Source organism: Ursus maritimus, unplaced genomic scaffold (assembly GCF_017311325.1).
Source record: "Ursus maritimus isolate PB19 unplaced genomic scaffold, ASM1731132v1 scaffold_5, whole genome shotgun sequence".
Lineage (NCBI taxonomy): Eukaryota > Metazoa > Chordata > Mammalia > Carnivora > Ursidae > Ursus > Ursus maritimus.
The window spans coordinates 46,219,064-46,244,028 of NW_024426663.1; the positions used below are offsets into that span (position 1 = coordinate 46,219,064).

General features: G+C 34.4%; 1 protein-coding gene across 1 annotated transcript in view; it reads right to left on the minus strand.

Annotated features, from left to right (window-relative positions):
- Positions 1-200: 200 nt before the first annotated feature.
- DDX4 (DEAD-box helicase 4) overlaps positions 201-24,965 on the minus strand; it is a 73,002-nt gene continuing 48,237 nt past the window's right edge. The window contains exons 13-21 of the mRNA XM_040622253.1: positions 24,584-24,736; positions 23,098-23,252; positions 19,693-19,822; positions 17,370-17,536; positions 12,740-12,885; positions 2,446-2,545; positions 1,403-1,673; positions 1,139-1,249; positions 201-441 (exon numbers count right to left, since the gene is read on the minus strand). Coding sequence (XP_040478187.1) covers positions 355-441; positions 1,139-1,249; positions 1,403-1,673; positions 2,446-2,545; positions 12,740-12,885; positions 17,370-17,536; positions 19,693-19,822; positions 23,098-23,252; positions 24,584-24,736 — 1,320 coding nt within the window. The 3' untranslated portion in view covers positions 201-354. The remainder of the gene's footprint in view (positions 442-1,138; positions 1,250-1,402; positions 1,674-2,445; positions 2,546-12,739; positions 12,886-17,369; positions 17,537-19,692; positions 19,823-23,097; positions 23,253-24,583; positions 24,737-24,965) is intronic.

Genomic DNA, 24,965 nt, shown 5'->3' on the forward strand with positions numbered 1-24,965 from the left:
CTCAATAATTTCTAAACGAAAGTTTGTCATAAATCCTACTGCTTGTTGTAGGATCAATAAACATCACACTAAAATTAAGCATTTAGACATGAAACATGTTGAAAACCCCTGAAGAATACACTAGAAATAAGCAAGACGTTTAGAATGCTTTAATCTTTCCAGTTAACACCATTTGTATCAGTAACTGCAATGTTGTAATTTTTAGCATTTCACATAACTAGTCAGTAAGAATTTTTTTTAAGGGTGGGAATAAGAACACAAGGACAGAACACACTTCTGTTAAAAAGTCAAAAATCAAAACTATTTTCTTCTCTGCATCAGAACTATACCACAAACTTGAAGGATGTTTTAGCTTTAATCCCACGACTCATCGTCTACTGGATTGGGAGTTTGTGAAGAAGAAAACCCTGCTGTGTTCAAAGTGCTCTTGCCCTGGTAATTCTTTAAAAAGAAAGAAAGAAAGAAACATTTAATTTTACATCATCTCTAAAGTTACATTGCCCAGACTCAGAGAGGGGACTCAAGCTTCCCACCATGTATTCCCCAAATATATAATAAAAAACTTGATTTTAACTAAATTTAATCCATTTGAAAAAAAGGCCCATATCCCATATCAACCTGGGAAGTCTAAATTGCACAAAATATTTCAAGAAAAAGCTTTCTTAAACCAGTAGTTTTGGCAAATGGAAAAACTGAAAGCTCTATATTTCAATAAAAAAAGCATAAATATTTAATGATTAGTACTCTCAATGTTTCTGAATAAAAGTGTTGCTGCCTATAAAATGATACATCAAAAAAGACATGCAACTCATTATCTCTAGTATTTTGTCTTATTTAATAATACCATCAGAATTCTAAACACGAAGAATTCTTATAGAAGGTTCAGAAGAATCCAAATTAGAATTTTAAATGCCAACAAATTTGGGAAAGGAGGATGTTTGAGCATAAATGTTGTTAATGTCTCACTTTTAAGACCAAAAATATATACATACATTAAATTTTAAGAAATATTAATCTCCTAGATGTGAAAAAAATGGTTTGGATAATTATTGAATGTTATAGTTACTTCACATTATTAACCACAACATTCACAAAGAGTAACTGGAAGCCACGTTCGGAATTTTTTCTGTCAACTAACCTTTCTAGTATCAACTGATGCAAACACATTTCCTCTTGCACTACCACTGAAGCCAGGAACGTATGTACTAAAGGCAATTTCTTCCAACCATGCAGGAACATCCTGTTGAGCCTTTAAAAAATACATCAATTTCATATACAAAATGCATCAAGTCTCAGAGTTTGGAACAGTTTACTTATCCTGAATACACATATATATTTAATGTCTACTTTCAATGATAAGGTAAGAATACTATCCATTCAGTTTTAAACATTTAAAACTTACATCTGACAATACTTTCACTAAAGGCTGTGCCAAATGGTTATCTGATTCAGGATCAAAAAAGGAAATAGCTCGGCCAGTATTTCCACAACGACCAGTACGTCCAATTCGATGAACATACTCATCAATGGTAGAAGGAAGATCAAAATTGATAACATGTTGAACATTTTCAATATCCAGCCCCCTGGCAGCTACTGAAGTAGCAACAAGAACTGGGCACTTTCCACAGCGAAAATCTCCAAGAGCTTGCTCTCTCTCTCTCTGTTCTCGGTCACTAGAAATAAAAGCAAGCATGTGTTAGGACAGCTCTTAATTATTACAGTGAACCATTAAAGTTCAACATATATATTTATTTTTAATAATAGTAAAAATAGCAGCATTTAATATTACTATCTACTTCCTACATATCAGGTATTATACTAATTCTTTTCAAGCCATCAGTTCATTTAATTCTCACAATAATACTTTGAGGGTGGAACAGTTATCCCCATTTGCACACAGAAAGTAACAGGTAGTACACAGAGCTAAAACACAAACTTAAGTATGACAAACATCAAATCTCACCTGTTAACAATCTCCAGTCTTGACAAATAATATATAACTATGATTAGAATACCAAAGAAGTTCTTTTAAAATATAATCTCAGATTTCGATATATTCACTGATTAATATTTTAGATCCACTAGTAAAGTAGTAAAGTACCAATAAAGTTGTGTTAATATGACATTTTTATGCAATTAAATAAAAAAATATCAAGCAAGAGAAAGAATGGATTCTGGAGAAAAACTTAGATCTAAGGATCAGAGAGCCCTAAGCAAGCTCTCTTGAGAAGTTACCACTCTTCAGGATAAGGAGTCTAAGACAGACCTTTAATGCCCACCCTATCACCTACTTCTTACAAAAACTTAAAATGAAAATAACAGTTTAGATATTGAGAATTCTGAATCCTAATCCTAGGATTATGTGATGTTAAGAAACACTGATGTTTCTTAAATGACAAATACAAGTGTCACCTCCTTACTATGAAATCTTATTAATCTACTCACCCATGAATACTTGTTGTTGATATTTTTTCTTGACAAAGAAAAGTAGCAATAAAATCTGCTTTTTTCTTAGTCTCAACAAAAACCATAGTTCTTTCATCACCTATAAGACAAACAGTGATTAACATTCAAACTACAAAACTAGGGACAGGAAAAAAAGGCAGAGAGGTATTAGTAGGAAATAGTCTCATCCACCACTGTATTTCCAAGACCAAGAAAAGGCCTAGTAGGTAATAGAAACTCAAATATTTCCTGAATGAATGAATGTCAAAGTTAAAGAATCAAGGGCTATTTTTCTACTTTAGGGACCAAAAAAAAAAAAAAAAAAAAAAAAAAATTAGCTTGCCCATTGCCCTCTCAGGCCAATACCAAGGTAGAGACTTAGGGCTAGATAAATGATATCTACCTGCCAACTCTTAGCAGTTCATCACTTGACCTTCATTTCCCTCTCTAGTTAAATAAATGCCTTTGCTCCTTACCTCCCAAGATAATTCAATCCTTCATTCTTCCTTGATTTCCCTCAGTATTTATAAGGCATCCAACCCAGGGTTGACAAATTCTACGATATTCCATGCTCCAACATTCTCTATTAATTCAAACCCCTTTATCCCTGAAGTATCATACATCAAGAAAATTAATAAACTTTATCCTAGCGTCATAGGAGTCAAAAATATTTATTGGTTAGCTTAAAGTACTTAATCAGTAGAAATTCAAGCATAAGCTAGAGATTTTTTTTCACACATTTCCCTGTGTTAGAGAGGGAAGAGGATAATTTAGAGTAATGGAAAGAAGACTGTATTACTGCTCATAATCCCTCTCCTCCATCTATTAGTTGGCTTCATTTATTCAACAAATATTGAGTGCCTAAGAGATGCCAGTCACGATTCTAGGTGTTGGAAATACTTCAATAAAATAAAGCCCCTGCTTTCACTGTGGAGAAGCAAATAATAAACAAACATTATGCATTAAGTCCTAAAAATGGGAAAAAAAAAACCCACAAGGATAAAGAGTCTCAAAAGGGTTACTTCAGATGTACCCTCTCTAATTAGATGACATGAGTAGAAATAAGAATAAAATAATACACTGAACTCCTGAGATAACTGGGGAAGCATATTACAAGGCACAGGGAAGGACAAATATAAACACTCTGAGTTATGGGTGTTCCTGATGTGCTAAAAAGAAAAAAACAAAGGGAAAAGAGGCAAGTACAAAGGCCATGAAGCAGAAGTGTGCCTGGCGTGTGTAAGGGACAGTAATGAACAGCCTGGGTGGAGTAGGGTGAGCACAAGAGAACAGCAGAACATGAAGACAGAGAGTGTGTAATGGCGGTCAAGTCACATAGCATCTTGAAGGCCACTGAAAGAACTTCTTTTGAGAAGGGAAGCCACTAGGTTTTGAGCATAGAAGTGACAAGATCTGATCTTTGTTTTATCTGAGGAGCTAATAGAATCTGAATATATTTCTATGGTAGAATCAAAATAATTTTGCTAATAGATAAGATATATGCAGTTAGAGAAAAAAATGGATGACTCCAAGAGTTTGTGTCTAAACAACTGGAAAAATGGAACTAACATTAACTGAGACAAGAGATCTGCAAGAAAAAAAAAAGGCTGAGGTGGTATTTCATTAAGTCTCAGATCTATTAACCAAGCAGAAAAATAAAAATGGCAACTGATTCTTACAGTAATAAATCAGTTAAATCTTTGAGACATAGTCATTTTTATTTATTAGAATAAGGATTTTTTTTAAATCAAGAATTATCTTTCTACAATTTTGCAGGTCATCCAACAAGATGTCCAAAGTCAAAACTGATTCATCTGATAGAATCAAGTATATAACACTCTTGAACAGCTTAAGCCCTGATCTCTTTTCTTGGTTCTCAATATGAATCCCAAGTGGCAATAAAAATTTGAATCCCTTTCTCTAAATTTTTTCCTATTGATTTTGTATTTGTCCTAGTTCAGACAATAAGCCATACTACCACTGGTGACGACAATAACTGCAAATTTAGCTTTATGATTAGACCATTCAGTGATCTCTATAAATGGATGAATTATAATTCTCTATTCTGTTGGGTGAGAAATGATGGAAAATCCATTTTGTTAGTCTTTTTTTTCTCTATTAGTCTATGGTGAGCTAAATAAAATCAATTAAGAATCTAAAAAGAATTTCAGCTCTGGTAGCTAGACTGTTATTTTTTTGTATTTGTGTTCATTCTTGACCTGTGGCTGGAGTGGTAGAACTAAAGTTATACACTCTTTATGCATCTGTAATTCAGAAAGGGCTTTTTTTTATTATGTGTAATCATTATGTTAATACCTTATGGAGCATATTAACAAATTAAATTACAAAGTCTTTTAAAGCCTTTTTAAAAAGCCTCACCCCTGGGGGCGCCTGGGTGACTCAGTCGTTAAGCGTCTGCCTTCGGCTCAGGGCATGGTCCCAGGGTTCTGGGATCGAGCCCCACATCGGGCTCCCTGCTCTGCTGGGAGCCTGCTTCTTCCTCTCCCATTCCCCCTGCTTGTGTTCCCTCTCTTGCTGGCTGTCTCTGTCAAGTAAATAAACAAAATCTTTAAAAAAAGAAAAAAAAAAGCCTCACGCCCACCAGAATGGCTAAAATCAAAAATACAAGAAACAAGTGTTGGCAAGGACATGGAGAAAAAGGGACCTTCTTGCTTGGTTGGTGGGAATGCAAACTGGTGCAGCCACTGTAGAAAACAATATGGAGGTTCCTCAAAAAATTAAAAATATGACTACCCTACAATCCAGTAATTGCTCTACTGAGTATTTACCAAAAAAATACAAAAATGTTAATTCAAAAGGATACATGCACCCCTATGCTTACTGCAGCATTATTTATAATAGTCAAACTATGGAAGTAGCCCAAGTGTCCATCGATTGATGAATGGATAAAGATGTGGTGCATGTGTGTGTAGACACCACTGAATATTATTCAGCCATAAAAAAGAATTAAATCTTGCCATTTGAAACAACATGGATGGAGCTAGTGACTATAAAGCTAAGCAAAATCAGTCAGAGAAAGACTAATACCATGTTATCTCACTCATGTGTACAATTTAAGAAACAAAACAAAGGAAAAAGAGAGACAGAGACAAATTAAGAAAGACTCTTAACTATAACGAACAAACTGATGGTTACCAGAGGGTAAAATAGGTGATGGAGATTAAAGGGTACATGATTTAAAAAAAAAAAAATATATATATATATATATATATAATTAAATAAATACATGGTGGAAGATAAAGGGACATAAAGGAAGGTAAGGTTTCTACACTTCACTCAAAGTGGTAAAATACTGACATCAGTACTGATACACTGGGATAAATTATCTATGTGTAATGTAATGCCTCAAGCAAGATATACTCCAACACAAAGGGGATCCCTCCTACATTGTTGGTGGGAATGCAAGTTGGTACAGCCACTCTGGAAAAGAGTGTGGAGGTCCCTTAAAAAGTTAAAAATTGAGCTACCCTATGACCCAGCCATTGCACTACTGGGTATTTACCCCAAAGATACAGACGTAGTGAAGAGAAGGGCCATATGCACCCCAATGTTCATAGCAGCAATATCCACAATAGCTAAATCGTGGAAGGAGCCAAGATGCCCTTCAACAGATGACTGGATTAAGAAGTTGTGGTCCATATATACAATGGAATATTACTCAGCTATCAGAAAGAACGAGTTCTCAACATTTGCTACAACATGGACGGCACTGGAGGAGATAATGCTAAGTGAAATAAGTCAAGCAGAGAAAGACAACTATCATATGATTTCTCTCATCTATGGAACATAAGAACTAGGATGATCGGTAGGGGAAGAAAGGGATAAAGAAGGGGGGGGTAATCAGAAGGGGGAATGAAACATAAGAGACTATGAACTATGAGAAACAAACTGAGGGCCTCAGAGGGGAGGGGGGTGGGGGAATGGGATAGACCAGTGATGGGTAGTAAGGAGGGCACGTATTGCATGGTGCACTGGGTTTTATACACAACTAATGAATCATCGAGCCTTACATCGGAAACCGGGGATGTACTGTATGGTGACTAACATAATATAATAAAAAATAATTTAAAAAAAAAAAGATATACTCCAACACTGAAAAAAAAATAGGAAAATCAAACCTGAATTCTAAGAAATGTTCAAGGAAGACAGAAAAAGGAAAAAAAATGAAAAACAGAAAAAAAAAAAGGAAAAGAAAAATGAAATGGTTAAGCCCTAACCTCTAATAATTGTACTGGATATAAATAGTATAAATTTAACAATTAAAAGTAGCCTAAAATTGGCAGAGTGGCTAAAAAAAAAAACAAAACACAAACACATCCATATCATGGAATACTACTCAGCAATACAAAGAAATCAACTACTGATAAACACAATAATCTGGATGATCTTAAGGTCATTATACTGAAAGGAAAAAGCCTATTTCAGAGGTCACAAATGTATAATTCCATTTACATAACATTTTTAAAATTATAATATAAAGATAAAAAAGATATTAGTGGTTTTGAAAGTATAGAGATGGGGAGTGAGGGTAGGAGTGGCAGGTATGACTATAAAAACAGCACACATTGTACAATTATCTGTTTCTGCGAAAGTGAAGGCAAATCTGAAAACTACCCAGACTATCTAGAATACAGTACAGAACAAGAAGTGGAAAATATGAAAATGAGGTTACAAAACATGGACAATGGAATGAGAAGATCTAATATTATCTAATTAGGATTACGGAAGAATATAATGGAAGAGAGAAGATGGAGAACTAGAAAAAAAATGCTAACGTCTCTTAGAGCCTTTTTTAAAAAGTCTCTAAAAGGTCTATTAAATTAATTCTAATTTGGTTTATTGAGTTAAATAATATATAAAAATAATTTATAGAGGTAAACATTCCTAAAATTTCAGAAAATAAAGAAATTGAATTCCTTAAACGTTAACTGTATTAAATGTTTTGGAAAAAAATTCTTCCTACAGGAACTAAATCTGAAATATTTAAGATCCCAAGTACACATAAGTGAAATCTTCGATAAATTTAAGGATAATTTAATAACTTTGGTTTAAAAAAAAACACCCTTATGTCTTCTCTGACTTATCAGGGTTAATTATAATACAAACACCTTATTTTGGGTTTTTCTAAGCATATATAGTTTTGCCACTCAAATAACCTAATATTCTCCATAACGTTTAGGAGTATAACCTAATATTCTCCGTAATGTTTAGGAGTATAAAAAAGTAAATCTATGTTCAAGTAAATTCATTCATTATTCAACAGTACTTATATTTTGCATAATTTGCAAGATAATTTCCAAGGTCTTTAGCTTTAGGTAACTTAAAACAGTAAACTATATTGAATAAATTATCACTGAACACAGAATAGAGTTCTCACATGTTAATTACCAAACCTGAGTTCATGTTCTTTTGCTTATTTTTCATATGCAGTATCTTTCAGGCATGTTAATGAACATGTTCATTTTTGCTAATTTAACACTTCACACTTTTATATTTTAACAAAGTATGCCATAGAAAGTAGTATAAAAAGTTCATGAGCTCTAATAGTCAGCTACAATGCTTGTGTCTGCTTGTGTCTGACATCTCTCAAATGTCCAATCCTGCCTCCAGTTTCCTCTATGAAATAGAAGTTACTATGGTTAAGAGTTATAATTAACATAAGTAGCTGAGACTACAGAAGAAGCAATATTTTTTTAAGATTTTATTTATTCATTTGAGAGTGAGAGAGAGAGAGAACACGGGGGGTGGGGATGGGGAGAGGGAGAAGCAGATCCCCCACTGAGCAGGGAGACCGATGTGGGGCTTGATCCCAGTACCTCATGACCTGAGCCTAAGGCAGACACTTAACATACTGAGCCACTCAGGCACCCCTACAGAAGAAGTAATTTTGACAGAGAAATATAAACTGTATCTGCTTTTACTTTTCGAAGAAAAAAAAGAGTAGTTTTTCCCCCAAAGTAGGAGCTCTCAAAATTTTAGTTTATGAACTTTAAATCCTAAAAAATTTACTGACAATCCCAAAGACTTTCAGTTATGTGGATTGTAACTATTGAAATTTACCATATTAAAACTTAAAACCAAGAAAAAATTTAAATACTTATTTGAATGTATTATATTAAAATAAATAATTCTTAGTATAATAATGAAAATTGTTTTATCTCACATACCCCATGAGAAAGTCTTAGGGGTCCTGGGCAAGACTCATTCTGTCCTAAACTGAATTGGTGATTTGCTCCAGAAAATAAAGAAAGCACAAGAAAGGACAAAACTTGGAAAATATGTTTTATTTGTGTTGATTTATACTATGTGAGTGTTAAAAAAAAAGCTATGAAATGTATTAAAATTTTAGCAAAATTCAATCAGTTGGGATGTAACTACTTCTTGATTTATTGTTTGATGATTCATATTTATTTTTAAATGCTTTATTGTCACTTCAATTAAACTGGCAACCAAGTATTGTTTTTCAGGCACCAATGATCCTACACTAATCAAATAGTCAACTCTCCTTTGACAACTCTGGATTTGCCTGTTTAAGAGTACACTATAGGGACGCCTGGGTTGCTCAGTCGGTTAAGTGGTTGCCTTCAGCTCAGGTCATGATCCCATTGGGCTTCTTGCTNNGCAGGAAGCTTGCTTCTCCCTCTGCCTGCTCTGCCTGCTGCTCCCCCTGCTTGTGCTCTCTCTGACAAATAAATAAATATTTTTTTTTAAGTGCACTATAAATTTAGGAAAAGAAATCTACCTAAACTACCTCTGAGATTTCTCAGAGAACCCCAGGAAGAGCACAAAGGTTTGCTATCTCACCTTCTAAAAGAGAGGCTAAAAATAACTAGGTTTGTTTGATGTTTACTTTTTTTAAGAGTTGCATGGTAAGAGATGTCAAATGAGAAGAGGTATTAAGCTTTCCCTAGGTTAAAACACAGAGGTAAAGTATATACTTTACGGTAATACTTTCAAAATGTATATTTTACAAGAAGTACTTGGAGATTTGTAAATTCCCTTCCCTTGCCTATTATGTTTGTACCTTCAAGAGAAACACTGATTAAAATATGAAATAACTCTGTACAGTTTTTCCTATATTCATCAGAGGCCTAGCGGTACAGTGCCTGATATAACAGCATAATGTTGCCAGTCATAATTTCACTTATTATTTAAGATGCTTGTATTTGGCTAAAACTTTACTTCTTTCTTAATTTGAATCTGGCACCTTCTAGGATAGTGGTTCTCAAACAGGAATATATCCCAGACTTAACCATGGCATTTTGTAGAAATACTGATAACCAGATCCTATTTGACACTTAGTGAATCTATTTACCAGATATTCTTGGTATGAAAAAATTAGGCCTACCCATTTTTGTAAATCAGATATAACCATCACATACTTCTTTGAAAATAGGCTTAATCATCATCATTAGAAACAGTTCACCTAAAATTTCTTTGGCATGCCAAATATTCCAAAATAACAAATTACCTTTATTTTGCATGCCACAGAAACAACCACACTTTCTTTCTTTCTTTCTTTTTTTTTTTTTAAGATTTTATTTATTTATTTGACAGGATAGAGACAGCCAGCGAGAGAGGGAACACAAGCAGGGGGAGTGGGAGAGGAAGAAGCAGGCTCATAGAGGAGGAGCCTGATGTGGGGCTCGATCCCATAACGCCGGGATCACGCCCTGAGCCGAAGGCAGACGCTTAACCGCTGTGCCACCCAGGCGCCCCCACACTTTCTTATTAGTAACATTATTTTTATTATGAACCCTCATCAAATCTTCCATATTTAACAATTATCAGTAATAAATTAACCATGATCATTAAATCTTCGTCAACTATATATAGTTTTTGTTTTCTTTTGATGCCTTCCCAAAGATTCTGCTATAAGCTAGATAGCACAGTTTGTATCTTCAACAAAGGACAGACTCCAAGCCTTGTGGGGAAAAAAAAAAAAAACTGTATCAGGCGCTTCACACTACCAATATTTCAAAAAAATAGTCTTGGGTAGAAGGTTCCATGTTGACAGTGCTTCAATAACTTTTAAACCTTATCACTGGACAAGAAGAATTTCTAGGATGAGTTCAGAAACAGATCATGAAGGCATACTGCCAACAGATGCAATGGAACAATTACATGAAATATTATGAAGACATGGGGACCTTTAGAAGATGAGAGCTCACTCTAATTTCTAGGTATTACAGATATAATTTGACTGAGAGAGCTTCCCAGACTTAGTTTCCTATCTAAGCAAATAATAGAGGCTTTTAAAAGGTCAATGTCAGATTTCTTATGCAAACTTCCAGAAAGAAGTTAATTTTGTGATCTTATTTATTATGCAGTATTGTTTGGCTCTAGATTTGCAAAGCAAACTCAAAGAGGCCTATACGGTTAATGAACAATCTTGTTGCATCTATGCAGATAAGCCAAACATGAGACCAACCTTTCTTGTGACCAAGAATAATCTCTGAGATTGTTGTGATCATGAGATCATAGGCTGTCAGGAAAAACTGTGAAAGACTTTGAAATAAGCAAAAAATATTACTGTCTAGCATACATTTCATGGTTATGTGTCTTACTTTTTTTTCTGTTATACCTCTATTACAGCTGATGCCAACGCAAATGATTCTTATCAATAAAAATACAAATGAAGTTTTCCCTTCAGAAGCAGCTAATTATTGCCTGTAAAATGCAATTTTACATTTATGTGTAAATTTATTTGAGCCTTCCTAACAGCCTCCACATACATGTATTCTTTGAATTCTTCAAATGAGCTAATTAGCTCAATAAAATCTTTGACACTTGTTCAAGTAAAATTAAATTATGAAAAAGGCAATTGGTTATACTACCATAAAATAATGATGCCGATACGTTTTAAAGATGCAGGGGATAGGCTAGCAGATTTTAAGTTAAAGAGTAGAAAAAAAGATGAATTATATTAACAAAAATATGTAAAATTTGGAGATATACTGAATTCCATGCAAATTTTTAAAAATATACATATTTACATACATTCATTCATATATACATACATACATAAGTTACAAGAACAATGAACCCTAAGTTACAAAACATTTAACAGTTTAAATAATACAGAAGCATACAAATAGTGCTCATACACTGACCTCAAAGGTTTCTCAAAGGCAAAACAGCACTTCTGAAAAATTCTCATCAGGATTATTCTTAAAATAACCTTTATTTCACAAATTCACACATAATGAAATCTTAAGGTTATTACACCAGAAATGTGCTCTAACTTCAGCAAAACTACATATAGCTCATCTCTTCCACAATTTACACCAGGCAAGTTACTTGACCTGTATTTTAGTGTCCTCAATGTTAAAATGTGGGTAGCAAAACCTACCTCAGAAAGTTGTTTTGGAATTAAATGAGTTAACATATGTACAATCAGAACAGTATGTGGCCCACTGAAGTTATTATTTTAATTTTATATGCCATATGCAACATATTATGAAACATCAGATAAAGCAAACCAATAATATTCCTCAAACTCAAGATGAGTATTTGGTTTTAAAACGTTTTTTTAATAAGACTCAACAAAAACTGAAGACTACGCGCTTTCTAACACAACTTCCTTTTTCTCCCCCCTCACTGTTGCAATTAGATCGTTTCCTGCCTTCTCTCCTCACCTCCCCATCCCAACAGTGACATTCAAATTGAAACAATTACTAAAATGGAGGGAAGGGGGAATGTACAGCATGTAAGTACACTTAGCCTATGAGGTACTAAGGTATTAAAATCGTGATATTAAAAAGTTCTATTTCCAGGCACAAACTAATTTGATTGAGAAATTTCTCATCAGTATTGTGAAGAAACAGAACTAGATCTTTAAAGTCCCCATCAGCTCTCAAATTCTCTGAATCTATGTTTATGGGAAGCCTTAGTAAGCAAAACCTGGGAACTAAAAACAAAGAATTCACTTTTGGTGGAGTAAACACAGTTTGATGTAAAGATACATTAATAGGCCTTTTTACTTCTTAAAACAAAAATATATATATTTCTCCTGGAATAGTTTTTAGTCAAACACTATTTAAGTCTCAAATCCTTCCTATTTTTAACCTTTATGAAGAAAAGACTGTATTGCTACATCATTTACACAGGAAATTAAATCATAAAACCTTTTATACAGAAAGCTTTAGGAGAAAAAGCAATGAAAACACACTTAAAAACTCATGCCAAACAATTTTTAGAGTAATTTTTTTAAATTAGTCATTTTTTAAAAATCAAAATCATGAGAAAAAACAATTATACCAATGTAAGATACCTATGTTTCGTAGAATTTCAACAAGTTTTTCTCTTTTGGAGTACTGGCCAACTTGGAGAATGGTCTGCTGAACATCTCTACATGCTCCACCCACTTGTCCAACAGCAACAAACAAATAATTCGACTTTAAAAACTCCCCAGCCAACCTTCAAAGACAAAAGATTATTCCTTAACTTATCCTCTTCCATTAGTACTTATAATATGCACTGAATTTCTGCAAGTGTTACTTCAATATTAGATTGTAACAACTATAATAAGGTAAATAACTTATGTCATCCAAGTACTAATTCCAAAAATCAGTATAAAATGTTAACATTTTTTTAAATACTCAACAACTGTTAGTGAAAAAGTTTGTGTCAAATTATGGATACAGTAATTTCAAGTGGATATGGTGGCCATTAAAACTATATAAAATGTGTATGTTATAATGTAAATTATGCTTAAATATCAGACTACGACAAACAGGAATTTTTGTTAAAAGCTGAAATGCAAGCCTAGGGCAAAAATTCTATTCTTCACAAATGCTTTTATGTGTATTATTGCTAGGAGTTATTTTCTGATAACATTATTTGTTAAATTACTATACTTTGAACAATTATGAGCAAACCAGTTCTTAGGTCAGTGCTTTTCATGTCATGACACATATAAAAAATGGTATTTATAGAGCATAACTAAGGGAAAAAAATCACACAAGAGGTGAAGGGCCTAGGGGCTGATGCTCACCCCAAAGGTTGAGGGTATCAGCATGTTGACACACACATAACTCAATGACAGCACACAACTGAGGTCTACTTTAGATCATCTGAAAACATAGGGAGGGGAGAAAGGGAACTGCCAATCAAAGAGCTGAGTTTTCTGGGATTAAGGAGGAGGTCCAAATCTGTCATCAGTCCTCCTCTTTCCCATTTAGTAGTCCCTTACTTTCCATATGCCTCTTAAAATATCAAGAAAATAGTTCAAACTCAGCATTTCCAGAATTTTAATAAATCATTGCTGCTTTCTCCTCACCTGCTCTTACAATAAAAGAAAAAGTTTCTTTTTGATATCCCTCCTTTTAAAGTCAAGCACCTTCTCAACCACAAATCTCAAAACCATCTGGAATTCTTTATTATCTGTCATCCTTCTCTAAAACATTTAGTGAGTGTCTGTGTCAGGCACACATGGTGCAAAGTACTGGGAGTACAAAGATGAATTTGATGGTCTGTGACACTGAGATGCTCACATCAGCAAGATAAACACAGTTATATAAAAAATAATTACTATATTTTAAAGTATCATTTTAATATTTGTATAATCACATTAAAGTTTTTAATATTTAATATATTTTAATATAATATTCTAGTTTTAATAATTAACATCTACTGAACACTTCCTATATTCCCAAAAATGAGCAAAGTGTTTAGAACAGTTTCACAAACACAATGGCAGGAAATAGATGAAATGATGTAAATTTGGAAGAGCTTTCAAGTATGAAGCTGGATCTAAGCAGCAAGAGGCAAGAATGTAGAACAGTGGTGATTAGGGAAAAGCATTCTGAGAAGAAAGAAGAAACAAGAATAGATAATGAGGAGGGATAGACAGAATTTGGCCTGATCAGCCAAAAGGAAATACTTTTAATAGACAAGAAATATATGATTCCAAGTAATAAAGCAGTAGATTACATCATGTATAGAGTTTGAAAGATGGTTAATCTGTGAAGATGGGAAGACATGGGAGGGTTTACTTTGAATAAATGTCAAAAAAAAAACAGACTTTATTTTGGAATCATTACTAACACAAAATTGAGATTAGAGTCCAGGGAGACAGATTAGAAAGCCACTAACAATGAGCAGAAGGAAACTGAAAAGGACTTAAATTAAGGTAGGAAACAGAGAAGAAACTAACAGATTTGAAATGTTCTAGAGATAACTACCAAAATGAGTATTTTTGAAGGGAGAAAGTTAAAGCAGTATGAGGGAGCAATCAATAGGATTCAAAGGATTTCTGGCTTAGAAAGAACTTGCTGCCAATAAGGAAAACTGGATAGGAAAGAAGGTATTGAAGAATAGCTTCCATTTTGGACATAATGAACATTAGTTATTGGTAATTCATCTAAGAAGAAAATACTCTTTTTAAAGAAAAAAAAGATTTTTTTTATTTATTTGAGAGAGAGAGCATGAGAAGGGGGTAGGGACAGAGAAAGAGGGAAAAGCAGATTCCCTGCTGAGCAGGGAGCCCAGTGTGGGGCTGGATCCCAGGACCCTGAGATCATGACCTGATCTGAAGGCAGACACTTAACCGACGGAGCCACCCAGGTGCCCTGAAGAAGGTACTCTTAAAGTGTTAAATCCTCAAGTCTGGTGCTCAGGAAAGAGATTAGGGATACAGGTAATAAATGTGGGACAGTTACAGAAAAAAAACATAAACCACGGAAATGGATGCTGCAATGGTTTAGTGAACATGCACAATTATAAAAGTGTACTTTCAACACAGTAATGGGCAACTTGTAACATTTGAAAGCAGAGAGTGAAGCAAGTGAGGAGTCTTCAGTAACTTAAGACTGTAAGCAACTCAAGGTCAGGGCCTCTATTTTGTTTGCCATATATCCCCAGGACTTATAATCAAATATGGCTCATAAAAAGCACTCAACAGGGGCGCCTGGGTGGCACAGCGGTTAAGCGTCTGCCTTCGGCTCAGGGCGTGATCCTGGCAATCTGGGATCGAGCCCCACATCAGGCTCTTCTGCTATGAGCCTGCTTCTTCCTCTCCCACTCCCCCTGCTTGTGTTCCCTCTCTCGCTGGCTGTCTCTATCTCTGTCGAATAAATAAATAAAATCTTTAAAAAAAAAAAAAAAGCACTCAACAAATATTAGTGATGAGAGTACAATCAATCATGTTGACTGGCCAATACCCAAATACCTTCCTATTTTAGGGTGAATCAAAAAACAGAGAGGCAACAGAATATTACCTGCTATTTAGGTAGGTAATTACCTACCCACTATTAATTGCCAAAGATGAAGATGGAAATGCAGATAACACTTTTCAAATTTAAGACACCATTTAATATAAGAAACTATTATTTTATATACTAATAAGCAAGAAAAAAATCCTAACTGATCAACAATGCTTTATTATTTAGACATCTTCCCCAATAAAAAGCTCTTTTTAATCTTACACAGAGACTTTTTAAATCATCTCTTAAGTAAACTAAATCGATAACCAGCCCCACTATCTGATGACTTTTGACGTGTTTGAGTCCATGTGACACTCTATCAGACAAGGAGACCCACTTCACAGCAAAAGAAGTAATGAAGCAGGCCCATAACCATAACGTCTATAGGTCGTATCACTGCACTGACTAAGGAAAGGGTTAAGGTATAGGCAGGGAAAGATAGGGGGCCCCTGGCTAGGCTCTGAGACTATTTCTGGCAGGTAGAAGTGCTAAGACACACTGAACAAGGTATAAGAAAACATACCACCTGGCCTTGGATGTTATCGGGAGTATTTTTCTTTGGCGGCTACAGTGTATCACAGAAAATGATCAAACCTCAAAGAATTAAGTCATTAATAGGGTTACCAATAGCCCTTGCTAAAACCAAGATGACACAACAATCTGAAGGACGCAAGTTTCCCAGTCAGTTCTCAATAAAAGACTGCCACTAAAAGCCCTCAGTGGCAACCCATTCCAGACCCCTCTCCCTCCAGAGAGCTTTCTCTGTATCCTTACTTATTAAAACTCTATCGCTTTACTCACTCTCCTTTTCTGCGAGATTCATTCTTCGACTCTGTGAGACAAAAGCCTAGTTCTCTTGCTTCACCACAACACTCAGAAGCTGTCATCCCGACAAAGTGGAACATCCACTTAAAGAACAGCTCACAGGCCAGCTTGGAAGTGTTTCTTTACAAGGATAGCACATCATTCAACAGGGCACAGTAACTTTCAATCAGAAATCTTTATATGGTGCATTCGGTCTGAGAACCAAGGGATGCAAGCAAGAGTGTCCCCCTTACCATCAGTCCCAGTGACCCACATAGGAAATCTGTGCTTCCCATCCCTCCTAAGCTACAGATTCTGCAGGTTTGGAGTTCTTGGTTCCTAAAGAGAGATAAGTTCTGTCAGAGTCAACAGGAGGAGTCTTATTGAGTTACAAGTTAAAGTTGCTTTCTGGTCACTTCAGGCGGCTTGTGGCCAAGGAAGCAGCAAGCAGGAAGAAGAGTCACAATTCTAGAAGGGATGTGTCACCCTAATCTCAGAATTCACCAATCCATATAGTATATATAGTAAGATATTCGATACATGTCAACAACTAGTACATGAATTTTCTAAGAAAGGCCCAATTTTCCTAAGCTCTATAATTTTGGTTTGAAGATACAAATATAAAAATAACTTCATTTAGTAAGCACTTATGTAATCACACACATATACACATTTGAACAAAATGTGACACTGATGCAAAGCCAGGGATAAGGGCAAGAAACAACGAAATGAAAAATACAGTCAACTTTTTAAGAATACATCCACTTCTTAAACTATCTATGTTAAAATCTTAACATAAAAAAAACCCTGAAAAATAATATATTCACATTGCTTTTCCTTTCATAAAAGCATTTATGTACAAAACAATTATTTTTAAGAAGAAAAAAATGTTACCTTTGAATTTCTTCTGGAAAAGTTGCACTAAACATAAGGGTTTGACGCTGTTCCTTTGATGGCATTCCAGGGCAGGAAATTAACTTCTTCATTTCTGGTCCAAAACCCATATCCAGCATGCGATCAGCTTCATCCAAAACTAAATGTTTGACTTGTCTGAGACCAATCTTTAAGAATATTTTCAACAGTTAGAGCAGAAAATGCATACTAATCGATATATTAAACTATAATGTTCCTCACAAGTCCAACTACTAATTTATTCTTAAGCATGAAGAATAGAAATCAATGCATAAAATAATGAGAATTGTTATGCTTAGATAACACTAGTACTGTTTATTTAAATATTGATTAACAATTCTTGATTTTCATTAACATGTTAGCCACTAGACACATATAGCTATTGTGTATTTGAACCCTGGCTAGTATGCCTAAAGAATGGATTTTTTTATTTTATGTCATTTTTAAATTTGTATAGCCACATGTGACTCCTGACTACTGTATTGGACTACACAGATGAAGATCTTATTATCTGATAAAATCAGACTCTTTAATGGAAAGAAAAATGTCCTAACAGCATGACATATTCAAACGTCTTATAAGTTGTAAATTTAGCTCTAACACTTTTTTTCAACTTATTACTTAATATAAGTCAATCAATAATTCAATGATTTTAATTTTTTTGTCTTTTCAAATGTTTCACATAAACTGTAGAATTAAAATTATTTATATACAACTATGACACAGAAGTAATGAGATGATTAAAATATTCTTAATGAGTTTGCATTTTCCAATTGTTTGACTTGATGTAGCAATACATATTTAGGATTTTAATTATTGTTTTGGCCTCAGAAAATGTCTGTTTTTTAAAGATCAGCAGGGTTCATGAGAGAGATGATATGCTGACTTGTTGACTTCTTGATTCTTTTTTTATTATAATATTTTTTTATTATATTATGTTAGTCACCATACAGTACCTCCCTAGTTTTTGATGTAAAGTTCCATGATTCATTACTTGCGTACAACACCCAGTGCACCATGCAATATGTGCCTTCCTTAATACCTGTCACCAGCCTATCCCATTCCCCCACCTCCCTCCCCTGTGAAGCCCTGTTTGTTTCTCAGAGTCCATAGTCTCTCATGGTTCATTCCCCCTTCTGTTTACCTTCTTCTTCCCTTTCTTCTCCTACCGATCTTCCTACTTCTTATGTTCCATAAATGAGTGAAACCATATGATAATTGTCTTTCTCTGCTTGACTTAAAGCTCTAACACTTTAAACTCTTAATAAATTCTCCATTCTCTAATCACTTGGGAGCAACTGAGAAATTTCTGTCACTTTTGCGTGAATACTTATTACTATAAGGAGAAGCAGACTTTTTCAAGGAAAACAAATGAATTTGGCACAACCATGTAAGTTATTTAGTGAGAAATCGAGGTGGATTTCTCTGGATAGTCTGCATAAGTATCCAAAGAAAACTATCTCTATGAAGAAAGACCATGTTTTGAGTAACCCCTTTAGAGAAGAGCCTAAAAAAGCAAATGAGGTTCATCAAAATGAACTTAAAGCACTAAAATCACATAATGTGTTAAGTGAATACCTAAATTAAGTACATAAACCTAAATGTCTTTTTAAAGACTCAGAAATTTAACAGTCCTGGTTAACATCATTCCTTTGCTTAAAAAGGAAACAAATGCTAATGCAATCAGGCTTTCATTTAGGAAGAAAAGATGTCATCATGACTTACATGAAACTAGACAGAAGCATTTACTCCATTTCTCCCAGTATAGTGGAATATGGGATATAGATTTGAGTCAGATCCAGATTCTAACCCTAGCTCTATCATTAGAGCTAAGTGAGGGATTTTAAATAAATTACATCATCTCACTCATTGTCTTCTCAAATACAAAATAGGAAATACTATTTATTTCCTGTTAGAATTATTTTAATAATTATGTAAGAATGCATTCAGAGAATGGCTCCTGGGTGGCTCAGTCAGTTGTGTCCAACTCCTGGTTTTGGCTCAGGTCATGATTTCAGCATTGTGGGATGGAGCCCCGTCCGCAGCGTAGTCTGTTTAAGACTGTCTTTCTGTTTAAGACTGTCTTTCCCTCTCCCTCTACCCCTCCTGCCCCGTGCTCACTCTCTAAAATAAATAAATAAATCTTAAAAAAAAAAAAAAAGAATGCATTCAGCGAATCTAATGGGGGCCTAACATAAATGGTACTCTAATAAACCCCTATCTCTTTGCATCATTCTTTCCCTGTCCCATTAAAAAAAAAAAATTATTACTCAATCCACAATTTTATTACCAGTCTAGGGCCTACCTTTTCTTTACCTATGATATCCATCAGTCTCCCAGGAGTGGCACATAATATATTACAGCCTTGTACTATTTGTCGAATTGAATGCCCCAGTTGGGTTCCCCCATATATAACAACAGCTCTAACACAAGTCCTATTAACAAGAAAAATGTATGTTATTTTCTAGTTATGTGAAAAGTATACATTTGTTTCTAACAAGATATAAAAAGAAATCCATAAAGAAAAAAACTAATACTCAACTATCTGAAAAAAACCAAATTCCTCCTAGGAAGAAGTTGAAAAGCAAATGACAATGATGAAAAAAACCCCTGCAGTCTATCCAATAAAGGGCTCCTCAAAAACAATAGTAAACACAAACACCACCTCATAAAAATTGGCCAGAAACATGAACAAGTGGTTCATAAAAAATAAAAATGGCTTTTAAACATTTTTTAAGGTCAACATTACTTTAAAAATGAAGACAAATGAAGACTAACACATTTTTCCTGAAGTGTAATAATACCACGTTAGCCATGGTGTGGGGAAATTGGCACTCAAAAGGATACAGTGAGACAGGCTCTTTCACAATTTTAATCTCTCTTAAAGTTTAAAAACTTCTCTCTTGTCCCAGTAAATACACATGTATGAATTTACCCTCCAGATATGGCCCCACAAATGGGGAAAGATGACTTTATAGTAATATTTACTGTTAGTTTTCAGTCTTTTGATACTAAAAATAAAGCTAAGTGTCTAACAATAGAAAAGTACTAATTACAGTCCAGTCGTCTAAAGGGATACCGTGCATTCATAAAAAGAAAAAAGGGTATAGCTCCAGATTAAGCATTATCGCCAACATTTACCATTAAAAAATAAAGTGACAACAGTTCAGTATGCTACCATTTGCTAAAAGGAGGATTAAACTGCATACACGTGCGCCAACTATTTCTACACTAATTCATACAAAACTGTTAAGAGTGGGTAACTCTAAAGAGGAGAATTAAATAAGTGGGGGGTGAAGAGTACAGGACAATTTAATGGTTTTTTAAAGTTTATTTATTTATTTAAGTAATCTCTACACCCAACATGGGGCTCAAACTCATGACCCTGAGATCAAGAGTTGCATGATTGGGTCTCCTGGGTGGCTCAGTCAATTAAGTGTCCGGCTCATAATTTTGACTCATAATTTGGCCCAGGTCATGATCTCATGGGTCATGGGATCAAGCCCTGCATCAGACAGTACTGAGCGTGGAGTCCACTTGAGATTCTCTCTCTCTCTCTCTCTCTCTCTCTCTCTCTCTCAAAAATAAATAAATAAATCTCCAAAAAAAAAAAAAAAAATGAAGAGTTGCATGTTCTACTGAATGAGCCAGCCAGGCACCCCAAAGACTTGATGTTAATTAAATAAACTCATTACTTTAAACAGATTCTTTGTTTTCTCCTATTGCTAGGCCTAAATAAGGTAATACATAACAAACACTTATAACTTAGCAAATGCTAAGGATTCAGTAACTTAGTTATTACCATTACTATTCTAAGTGTACCATAACTTAACCAGTCCTTAAGTGAAGACATTTAGATACTTTTCAGTCTTCTGCCACAATGTTACAACAAATTTCCATGTGCAAATATTCATTCTGTGCATACATATTATCTGAATTTACCATGCATATTTAAAAGAAAAAAAAGTGTTTTTTACCTGACTTACAAGCCTAAAAGCAACACAGTACATGGGGACTATTAGGACAAAACACTGGTTTAAGCAATATGTATCCACTTTAAAAAAAAAAAAATCTGTTAAACTTGACATGAGATTTTTAATAACTTTAGTTTTTTCTTCTTATTTTAAAATAAACTGATTCAGGGGTGCCTGGGTGGCTCAGCTGGTTGAACATCTGACTCTTGATCTCAGCTCAGGTCTTGATCTCAACGTTGTGAGTTCAAGCCCCACTCTGGGCTCCATGCCTAGCGTGGAGTTAAAAAAATAAACTAATAAACTAAAGAAAATGTTAACAATTTCTACATAGAAAGCTCTAAAAAAAAAACCTGCAAAAACAACACTAAGATCCAATCAGATAAAGTGGTAAATAGCACTGTTTAATTAACAAAGGAAAATTTATTAAGCATTCCAAAGGCAGTTCACAACCTCTTAATAAATGAAAAAAATGAAGATACCTGTGGTGGTTTAAAAATATATACACAAAATTCTTCCATATTCCTTCCTTTCTTTAAATAAAGATCCTAACTCTCTTTCCCCTTACGTGTATGTGAGGCTGGGTTCATACATGTGCAACCTGCGCAGTCTACATAGGGTCCCAAGGTAAGAAAAGCCCTTAGCTTGGTTTAATGCTCTGCTATATGCTGTCTTAAAATTCATAATAATTTTTGAACAAGGGACCCTGCACTTTCATTTTGCACTGGTTCCAGCAAATGACATAGCTAGTCCTGAGTATGGGGTTGACTTAGTAACTTGCTGAGTGATGAACACAATAGGACAGAAGTGACTGAGACTGTTTTAAAAGACCCATGGTAACTTCCTCCTTGCTCTTTCTCGTTTATCACTCTAAGCAAGCTAGAGTCACTTCCTAAGGACAACCAAGGATCCTTATGGGAACGGTACAGTCAAGCCTTCAGACGACTGTAATTGTTGGCTGGTATCTTGTCTACAGTCTCTTAAGAGACCTCAAGCCAGAAGCACTCAGCTAAACTGTTCTCCAATTCCTAATCCCCAGTAACTAATAGGTAATAGTTATCATTTTGAGCAACTAGGTTTTAGGTACTGTGTTAGGCAGCAATAGATAATACAAAACCAAATGTTGGCAAAATGAATAATGAAATTGGCATTCTCATATACTGCTGATAGAAATGTATATTGGTGAAAGCTTTAAGTTCATGCCCTTTAACATTAAACTTATAAAAACCTACTCTATGGAAATACTTAAACCATTAAAACAGAAAAACTTTACTTATCAAGCTGTTCATTGTAATTTTATTTATAGTAGCCCCAAAGTAGGAACAACCTAAATGCCCCAAAATAGAGACATAAATACATACACATATAATCTTAAAATGATTAAAAATTGGGGTGATTATAATATAAGCATTCTCTATATTATGAAGTTATATGTAAACAGATTATTATTAGGGACACCCTAAGTACATTAAACATACATTTAAAACTAACAGAAAATATACCACCAATATGTTCACTATTTTCTTTCTACTTCTATTATCATCTGATTTTTAATATGTATGCTTTTTAAAAAACAAGCATGTTTATTTTAAAAATAAAAATAAACAGGGATTCCATAAAGATTATGAAAAAGTACACTTCAATCAAATACATTAATTACATGACTGAACTGAGTTCTTCCCAAAATAAAAAATCTCTGAAGAAAAACTTGTTTTGAGTGGCATTCCAGATGTACATACCCAAAAGAAAACTTTCTGGCTTCCAGATAGATCTGATTGATCAATTCTCGAGTTGGTGCTACAATAATACACTCTGGTTCCTGCAGCTCTTTAAAACGACTGGCTGTTATTCCATCACGCATCATATGTGCCAAAATTGGCAAGAGAAAAGCTGCCTAGGAGTTGAATTACATAATTTACAAATTTATAATACATCATCTTTCTTCCTGCAGAAATAAATCTATTCTTTATTCCCTTACAGCTTCTACATTCTTCTTCCACCTTACTGGTAAATTTAAGATGAGAGAGGAAAACAATTTTTACTTCAGTGAGTTTTTAACACTTCAACTTTTGATAGATATCTTTCAGTTATTTAAAAAGCATACCCATGAATTCTAAATAATTAACATTAACTTATTTATAGAGGGTAATGTATACATAACCTGATGTAAATCCCTGCATTTAGCCATTACTCTAAATGAATTCCTTTTGGAGTAGAACTGAAATTATCACAGAATGCATGACAAAAGTGGTACACAAAGAGCAAAAAGTGGGAAATCATTCATTTGGATTACTCACCCTTAGTGAAGTTAATGTGGCAAGAGAAATTTTGTGCTATAGTTTTCTCAATAAGCAAATCCGACAGTAAAATCTACCTCCAAAATTATGTATTAGAGGCTGCTGTATTATATAACTCATTTATTATCCCTTCAATTCTACTACCAGAGGCTGATTAAAGCTAAAATAGCATGAACCACAATTCTTTGATTCAGAAAGGACAGGCTTTAAGGCTCATCTCAGGGAATCCTGTTTAACAGACAGATCCCAGAAGTAAGTCCTAAGATCAAACCAATCTCATCAGTTCTTTTTAGATAGCATAACCTGAAGTTACTTCATATTAAAGACCAGGTACAACACATATTGCTATTTCTCATTCTTTTGACTCCAAAATTTTATCAGCTTTATTATGCAACTTATTGTCTCTCTTTCTCTGCTTTTTATAACCTCTGGTGCTTTGACCCTCAATCGTTTTGTTTTATTTTATTGGGGGGGGGAGGGGCAAAGACAGAGGGAGAAAGAGAAACCCAAGCTGGTTCCATGCCCAGCACAGAGCTTGATGAGGGGCTCAGTCTCACAACTATGAGATCATGATCTGAGCCCAAATCAAGAGTCGGACACTTAACTGACTGAGTTACCCAGGCACCCCTCAACCATTTTGTTTTAGATACTACCATCTTCCAGAAGGAAGTGAACAGTCTTAAAATGAATTAAACATCCATGAACTGCAACACTACTCGAGAAATGGTTCAAAATTCTTTCTTCAGAAGTATAAAAACCCCAATAAAGCCAGAATTCAGAAGCAAAAAAATGTGTTTTTAACAGTTCCCTGAAATCATCAACCTTCCATCCAACAAAAAAGACTCAAACTACTTGAGAAGAACTAAAGTTCAAAAACTATAAATAATTTGAATATGGGGTAGAATACACGTGGGGAAAAAGGACTTACAGTCTTTCCAGACCCTGTCTGAGCACAAGCCATCAAATCTCGTCCTGCTAATATAATAGGAATACTGTATTTCTGCACAGGAGTAAGCTTAGTATAACCAGCTTTAGAAATGTTGTTATTCAGTGTCTGACAGAGATTAGCTTCCTCAAAAGTCTAAAAAAAGGGGGAAGGGTATGATTAAATTTCATACATCATATGCAGATCATTCCATAAACATATTTCATTTGAGTTAGTCTTAAGTTTTTGTTAATTCTACTTTATATACTAAAGTTACTTTACCAATATGCCCCCACTCAAAAGTACTATCAACAGCCGGTATATTATTACTTGACTGAATTAAAGAGCATTCCCTATAGACACTAGTTCTAAAAACATTTTCTTC